Below are 8,581 nucleotides of genomic sequence, written 5' to 3' on the forward strand. Positions count from 1 at the left end.
GGACCGAATCAAGGGGCAAATGTGGGAAATTAAATGAGAAAATTGAAGAAATAATCCCTCCACTTTAAACCAATGGGAGAAATAGTCTCTCAATTTTTACTCAATTGTAGCAAGGATTTTTCCAACATGACTCGTTTTAACGGAAGTTCTGACAGAGTTGACGAAAAAGACTATAGCTGCATGTTTTGAGGAGTTAAGAGATCAATGGTCATGAATTTTTAATTGAAAGACTATTGCTCTAATTGGATTAAGGTTAAAGGACCATCGTTACAATTTTCTCATAAAAAGAAAAAAGTTTGCTTTGGAGTAACCGATACTCTAGTTAAAATGTTTGGTTAAAAATATAAAATTTAAATTTTACAATTAAAACATTCAGAGTATTAGATTTTCGAAACACCCAAGTATTTTGAATAAAATGAAACGTAAATACACAAAGAAAGACCATGCGCTACGCGTTCGGTGACCTCAAACACGGCATCCACGACTCGCTCCTGCTTGGAAGTAGGAAGGAAGCTTGGAACTAGTTGGGATAAAAGCATCCTACCATTTTCTAATAATAAATAAATAAAATAATTCTTATCCCCAGGCGAATTTTCACATTAACTTGTGCACTACGACAGCGTTTCGGGTGTAGAGTAATATTAAAATTTAAATACGGCTTATGCCGGTATCAGGTAAATTGTTGGGCAGTCCAGACAATTTTTCCTCCTCTTATTTTCTGCATACAACGCACCCTACCGCTTTTATTCATCTCTCTCTCCTTCCTCAACGGCACAACTCTCTCTCTCTCTCTCTCTCTATAAGTTTGTTCCTTTGAGAAAGAACCAGCCCTTCATCGACTTCAAAGGTACGACTTTTCCTTCATTTTCTTAACTATTTCAGTTTCCCGAGCTTGATCGTCGTTTTATTGTTTCTGCACGATTTTTTTTTTTTTTTTTTTTATAATTTCTTCACATTTTTCTTAATTTTTTTTGAAGTTTAATTTTTGAGGTCCGATCGTGGTTTTCTCGATCGATTCTTGTTCTGCGTTTCTGATTGTTGTTGTTGTGGTGCCGTTTCTGGCCTCTGATCGTTGAGGTTTGCTTGTTTGGTGGTGCTGCTATATAAAATGGTTATATATATACACACATACATACACATCTATATATATATATATATATAGATATATCTGTCTACCCCTTGTTTAGGAATTTGTGATTTTTGGGTAAATTTCATTTTGTGTTAATGTGGATGCTGTATTGTGTAAAATGGAGCTGTGAATTGTGGTTGTTTGGTTTTATTCTGTTGTATAATAGTTCCAGCATGTATGTAATGAACCCGGGTGGGCGGATAATATGATGACCATTATGATAGTGATGGTTATTGCAATCGTAAAGTCACGCTCATCGGTTATTATTTATTCAGGGAGAATGATTTTGCTTTGTAACTAATATCAGGGTCTCAAATACTGTTTCGAAGAAACTGGTTATACCTCCCCTGCGGTTTAGTTTAGACCGAGGTTTGCTTGGTGGATTTGAGGGTTTTTAGATAATAAATTGTTCATTCTGGATTACGTTAGCATCGACTAGGTTTAGACCGTTCTTATTATGCAGGTTTTGGTTGTGCTGGTCGTGTTTCGTTATTGCATGCTCGTGTTGAGTTCGACTGAGAGGAAAATTATTACCCAAGTTCTGAGAGGTGATACAACTGCATCTGCAGGTGAGAGTTTCTTAGAGCCATATCCTTCTAAGGTTTGCGGTTCAGTATGGTGGTCAATATTTGTACATGATGGTTTACATTACTGTTTTTTTGTGTTGGCAATGTGTGTTTTTGTGGTGTGTGTGGGTTTGGGGAGGGGGGGTTTAGTTCCTTTCATTCTCTGAATTATGAATAGTGTTGCAGGGACTTTTTGATCAATTCGTCTTCTATAAAAAGGATCTCAATTCAAGCCTTGTCTTTTCTTCAGGATTTATTGGTACGATCTGCTGCCAGCTGTAGTTTTGTGAGAGCACAGTATATGGTACTAACTACTAAAGACTTCGTTTTTACTTGCTCAACTACTAATGAACTGGATTTCACTTTAACTAGGTCTATCCACCTGACCTAGTGGAGGCTATATTTGAGATAGAAAAAATGTAGCCTTGATGGTGATAGTGTCATGGTTTTTAGATCGGTAATGCCTGGCCCTCTTTTTACTGATGGAAAAAGTCAGAGTTCAATGCTGTTTAGGGAGGTCTTTGATCTAAACTAAGCACACAGGATCTTACTTCTGTTTACATTATGCATACTAAGGTGATGGAGAGGTTGGCTATAATATAATGCATTGGGAAAATTCAATTTACTACGTAAAGTTTCTGTGGTCAATTCATTCTTCTCATTTTCCTAGGATTTGGAGTTACCTCTATGATGTTTCTGTACGTTGGTGTCAAATAGAGCAGTGAGCTGATGGATATACTGATGATTGTGTGCTTAGGAGTTGTCAATGGATGGCAAACATACGGACCAGCTTTTGATACATTGATACATACCATATCTGGAGAATCTTGTGCTCAGGTGATGAGACGGAACCATGTAGTTTGGTTTGAATGTGGACTTTTCTAGTGCCACTTATCATTACCCTTGTGGTGGATGATTTGCCCGTGAGTAAGGAAAAACCATCACTAAGAACTCTGAGGAGCTGATGTTTGTAGCACTGATACACAGAGCTTGGTGCCCTAAGATTTGTGTAGGCTAACTGGGTGGAGTGAGTAGTTGGGGTCTTGTACATGTCATACCTGGATGGGAGGTAGTGGGCTTCTAACTCATAATTGGTGGTTGGGGTTTCTTCAGATTGGCATAGGTTATCGGGTGGATGGCACACTTGACTCGTGTACCGTTTCTTTTCTGTATTCCACATGAATAAAATTTTCCAGATTTGAGATTATGAGAATATCCTGGTTACTTTTTAGGACATCATCTTGCTGAGGAGCCTCTGTGGAGAGAGAGTTTTGCAAATACTAATATCCTTTCTTCGGAGATCTCCATGCCTATCTTTTAGAGTGCAAGTATACCGACTATGTGTACTCTATAGCTTCAAGTGCCAAATGTCTCAAGATGCGTATGATGTGAAGACAACACCCTTTAAGTCTTCGGACGAAGATTCTCTTCATATTGGGCTGTGGGATTTTGTAAGTGTAGAAACTTTTTGTAGACAGAGAAGGCTCCAGGTTTAAGCAATACATATATTTGATGGTTATACTAACTTGATCTTGTGGTTTGACAGTTTTCAGAGTTTATATCTAGTGTTACTTTCTGTTCAGTGACTTAACCTCATCTTGGTATTTTTCATGATAGAAGGTATTGTAGGCGGGAATTTAACTTTGACAAATTTTGTATTATTGATTTATGTTTAATTACTTGATTACCTAGTTTTAAAAAATTGTTTAAAACGGCAATGGTATAGTATGTATTTTTTACAATCAATCTACAAAGGCTCTCTTCCATTTATTTTACTTTTTTCATCTCAACTTATTTTATAATATACTAATTGTACCTTTCATTTATAATATTTTCAGCTTTCATCTGGAACAGTTCCAACCTTTAACCTTGATGAAAGCATCTTTTTAAATGTCTTTAGGGCTGAAAGTATTAAGAACTGTGCCTTTTTTTTTTCCAGAATTTGGAGGCGAGGAGCCATCTGGTAGTGGGTTTTCTGGTCTTAGTTTATATATTCTAAAATTCTCCTGTTGATATTTGGATATCAAGAAATAGTTTAAAAATCAATATAGTGTGTTATTGAGATTGTTACATCTTTACACCTGCTAGGTGATCTCTAATCCTGTCATTCAAAGTCCAAACGCAGGTAATATCTTCAAGGAAGGTCCTGATTCCATCTTTCACATCTCACTTTCAGCTAATTATTTCTTTACACTCTCCATTCTTTTTTATCCCTCAGAAAAAAATGGCTCTCCCTATTATCATTGGAAAAGCCATCTTATTGGAGAGGAATGCAAGTGTCAAGGGAGTTGGTTGACAGTGATATAGGGTGCTAGCCTTTGCGTAATTAGGATTCACAGATCCTCTGCAGCACAATTGTTTTAAGCAGAACAAATCATGACTTTTACTTCAGTATTGCCCTTGAATAGAACAGAGATTGGTGGGTCAAAGTGTGAAACCATATTTATAGGCAGGACGCCTGGTCGAGTAACTATTTGGTGATGTTGTGGCATATTTTTCGTACTTAGTCAAACTATTTTGAAATTTTTCGATTGGTATGTGAAGCTGGAACTTGCTGGAATAATTTGTTTAAATAAACTGCATTTTCCTTTGCCCATCTCTAGAAGTTAAATTTATCTACATCTGTGTTGGTTGCCCTCTTCAGTTGTTGGAACTTGATGACCAGTTTTAATTTCTTTGAAACCTGTCTGGCTTTGGTTTGAGGGTTCTTTTCTTATCTGGCTTTGGTTCGATGGTTCTTTTCTTATCTTGTGAAAGAGCTGAAGGCAATTTCTTTAATGTAATTTGTATGAGGATGCTGATTCCTTTCTCCCATCCACACTCTGAGTTACACAAGAATTCTCGTTTGCTTGTTTAGAAAAGTAAAATACTTATTACAATCAATATTTTTGTAATGGGCTACTTATCAAGAGTTTATAGCTAACAGTTCTAACTTCTTACTGTAGTGGCCTAGATGTGGGCCTTCATGTGTTATAAATTCAAAATGTTGAAAGAAGAGATTTGCATGCATGATTAACCTTAGAAGTATCTAATAATGGTGACGTTTCAAGAAAATCTTTGTTGGATACAGCTCTGATTTGGGGTAAAGGTTCGCAGAAATTAATACTAATATATTTTTCATTTTTAAATAAATAAATTTTTATAAGTGACATTTATTTAGATGCATCTTCTGAAACTAAAGCTTTGATGTGACATTCTTAGGTTGATGTTGGAAAATCTTGGATCTTTTCAAAATCCTTAAAACTGTTGAGGATTTTGTTATATAGTTGCCCTTTTTACTTGCTCAATGCTCATTAGACTTTAAATCTGTTTAGTTGGCCTTCGTTGGTATTTTGTGATTTTCTTTAATGATACAAATATGTCCTCTTTGGTCAATAATTTTGATCTTTTAGTATTTATCTGTTTCTGCTATCTTCTAACTTTAAACATTCTGGTTACTTACTACTTGCACTGTATTTGTACAAAAATATGTTTTATTTTATTATTTATCAATACCAGCTTACTTTCACACAAGTAATTACAAATTTGGTTGAAGATGTGTTGAGATTTGAGAATAACAAAGAAAGTTAAAAGATGTTGCCCTTGTTTTGGAATTAAAGTATGTAGGGGAACCTGCAGCACCGCTCTCATTCCTTTGTTATTTGTCCAATATTTTATGATTCCTGCATGCGTATCGTGACTCTCGCAGTCTGAAAAGTAATGAAGTTACTTTTCTATGTTTTGAGGTGCCTTTCCCTTCTTTGTGCAGGTTGTGGTTTTATTTGGTAGATTCTATTTCCAGGTCATAACTTGTTCGTGGCTGTAAGCTGACGAAAGTTATGGGGCATAGACATCAGTTCAGCACATCTCATGTTTTTGAAAGTGAAAATGATCAGAATTGGAATCATATGAATACGGAAGAACCTTTTGGGCATTTAGGTACTGTCTTTATTTTCCTCGAGTATATTCTTTTCTTCCTTTTTTCTGGTCTATAATTGCAAAATTTTTTTTGTCATTTATGAGTTTTGAGTGTATTTACCTTGAATATCTGATCTGTGGAATATCTTTTGTATTCATGATTAACTGTATCTGATTTTGGACCAAATACTGCAGGCCAGGCTGGCTCTGGGGAGAACGGTTCTTTCTTTTATCCTGTAGAAAATATGTTTATAGATGGAGCGCCTTTTGCTTCAAATTGGAACCCGGCTCCGAGGTCATATGGGTACTCTTCCATGAACCACAATATTGATGTACCACATTATCAACCTGATGCTACTGGTCCATCTCATGACCCTTTTCAGCATCCAATAAGTGCTGGTACCTTTGGCATGTCCAGTGGGAATTATGCTCACCATGCACCTTCTTCTAGTTATGACCGGCGTACATTCCATGGTGTTGAGGGTAGTTTTGTTGATCTTACAGTGAGCAACGGAAGAGGTCCTCACAAGAGAAAAAGCCCAGGGATCCCTTCAGTATCTGAGAGAGGCAGCACCAGCAGATACTATAGTGCTGGAAGTAGTTCCTCTGAGCTCCCTAGATCTTCAGAGTTGCAGCAGGAGAAAGTAAACATGGATACCTCACACGTGCCTTGGGATCACATTTCTATGGGCCCCAGCTATAGAGGGAGTGGACTCTCAATTAGGGGTGAAGGATCCATGAGAAATGTGAGAAGCCGGTCTGAACATGATTTGGAGTCCAACCTAGCGAGGACACATTTATCGACCAATCCTTTGCACACTTCTTATTCTACAAATCTCCCTATTGACCATTCTAGTACAATGGATCTCTCTGGTCAGGGTTCCACTGGTTTGACCAATGAGTGGAACCATATTAGTGTGGCTCCTCATGGAAGGATTATAGCTCCAGGTTAGTTTTTGGTTCATTTGTGTCTTGTGTCCAGGTCATGCTACTTTTTACTGATTGATTTCTTTTAAATTGCAGATTCAAGTGGTTTCGGTCATGATCTGAACCACTTCCTTGTGGGAAGTAGTGGTAATGCTTCTACGGATACTGGGTTATACCATCATGATTTCATGTTGAGCAGAAGTAATGCGGTCCCTCAAAGTTATCCTGGTGCCTTAGCCCCAACTGTAAGGGGTGTTCGCAGTACCTACTCTCAAAGATCTACCCCAGCCTTCAGGGCTTCTTCAAGCAACTTGCGATTGGGACATGTAGCACATTCAGATGAAGGATTGCAGCTGATGCCAGAAAATTACCCTAGACATCCTAGGCCAGTGGCCTCTGTTGGGTGGCGTCATAATGACAGGAGTGGTAGATTGAGGATGTCTAATGATAGATACCGAGTCCCTGAAGCGTCTGCTCTCCAGGAGCGGTTTACTTCTGAGGTATGTAGTTCAATCGCTGCATGTTGGCATGTCTTGTTATTTTCAAGAAGGTTGCAGCTTGTTTGTGATAGTCAGAAAATGCTTTGCCGTTTTCCCAATCAGTGCATACGTATTGTTGTGTACTTTCCACCATAACTATTTAAGCTAGTTCTGAGCACTTAAAAATCTGAAAATGCATAGCCGATAGCTATTGTGCATTCTGTTTTGACTTTTGAGAACCTATAACTTAAACATGAGATTCAAGCTCTTGTTTAATCAGGTTCGTACATCTGTATGGACTGGTGTTACTAACATGTTCGCAAGCGATCCATGTGACTATGGACAATATGCTCTTATGAAACTTATTTTATTGTTAATTAAAGCTTTTGAAATTTGATAAAGCTAATAAAATTATTTTGTATAGCGTAAATCTTGTTTAGCACTGAATACGGATGAGCCAATTGTTCATTTACCACTGCAGGGTTTTATGACTGTGGATCGCCCAGCCTTTTATGGGTCCAGAAATATGCTTGATCATCATAGAGATATGAGGCTGGACATAGACAACATGAGTTATGAGGTAACATTGATATTCTTGCCTTTATTATTTTGCTCTTCCTACGGACTTTCATGTATTCTGAATTTCTTGAAATGTCCGAACAAACAGGAACTCCTCGCACTTGGCGAAACAATTGGGAATGTGAGCACAGGATTGTCTGAAGATCTGATACCGAAGTGTTTGACAGAAACAATATATTGTTCATCAGATCAAATCCAGGAGGAAGTCTCATGTGCAATTTGCCTGGTAAGAGTAACACTTGAAACCGGAAATTATGAGATTGCACTTTCAGTTCGTGCGGTTTTATCTTAAGCTTTTTAGACCAATTCGACGATAAATTACTTAACTGCTGAAAAACTAATTAGCATTTTTCCCTAATTGACAGGAAGAGTACAATGACAGGGATGATGTTGGTGCGCTGAAAAGTTGCGGTCACGATTACCATGTGAGCTGCATCAAGAAGTGGTTGTCAATGAAAAACTCTTGTCCAATCTGCAAAGGTTGTGTTCTTCCTGATAATATGAAGGAGAAATAATTTAATCGCATTGCTAGCGGCTTCAATATATTTCCATTCTTGTATATATATTTAGAGATAATCCCGAAAACGGGGGAAGCAAACTTGTTGCGTATAATTTAAAGAGAATGTTAGCCAATTTAAATTTATTTGTTTCAGGCTTCAATTTAAATGTTGTGAAGCCTTTTTGCAACTCTTGTTCTGTATGGGGCTTTAGTGGATGGATTTATTTTTTTATTTTTGTTTTATGAGTCCATTCTTCTGAATCTTTCCTTCTAAAACTGAGAAGCTAGCTAGTTTCTGATGAAAAGGGATAAACCTTTAGAAAAATGAAGGGAAAGACGAACTCTGGTTTGTTGGTTTTGGTTTTCTCACTTTTTTTTCTTTGATTTTATTCTGTATCCAGCCTAATGCCAACCCAACCCAACCCATTTCATGAATAAAATGTGACCAATTAACCAACCAACAAAACTACTTGTCACAAATAATATTTTTTTGTTGCATTGAAAC

The 8,581-nt window shown here is 37.2% G+C and overlaps 1 protein-coding gene across 14 annotated transcripts; it reads left to right on the top strand.

Moving 5' to 3' along the window:
• The first annotated feature begins 568 nt into the window (after nt 1–568).
• LOC137721828 (uncharacterized) lies at nt 569–8,308 on the top strand. Of its 14 annotated transcripts, XM_088692548.1 has the most exons (11): nt 727–847; nt 1,593–1,698; nt 1,946–1,999; nt 2,928–3,146; nt 3,242–3,315; nt 5,444–5,613; nt 5,788–6,540; nt 6,616–7,019; nt 7,480–7,578; nt 7,666–7,803; nt 7,943–8,308. In XM_088692548.1, exons 6-11 carry the CDS (start codon nt 5,514–5,516, stop codon nt 8,090–8,092), a joined length of 1,644 nt encoding a protein of 547 aa, XP_088548674.1. In that variant the 5' UTR covers nt 727–847; nt 1,593–1,698; nt 1,946–1,999; nt 2,928–3,146; nt 3,242–3,315; nt 5,444–5,513; the 3' UTR covers nt 8,093–8,308. The 14 variants fall into 14 exon arrangements, with proteins under 14 accessions (XP_068316955.2, XP_088548673.1, XP_068316952.2 ...); XM_088692547.1 differs by lacking the exon at nt 3,242–3,315 and having other exon boundaries at nt 682–847; XM_068460851.2 differs by lacking the exons at nt 2,928–3,146; nt 3,242–3,315 and having other exon boundaries at nt 709–847; nt 1,882–1,999.
• The last annotated feature ends 273 nt before the right edge of the window (nt 8,309–8,581 follow it).

This window comes from Pyrus communis, chromosome 4 (assembly GCF_041283825.1).
Source record: "Pyrus communis isolate YQ-2024b chromosome 4, ASM4128382v1, whole genome shotgun sequence".
Lineage (NCBI taxonomy): Eukaryota > Viridiplantae > Streptophyta > Magnoliopsida > Rosales > Rosaceae > Pyrus > Pyrus communis.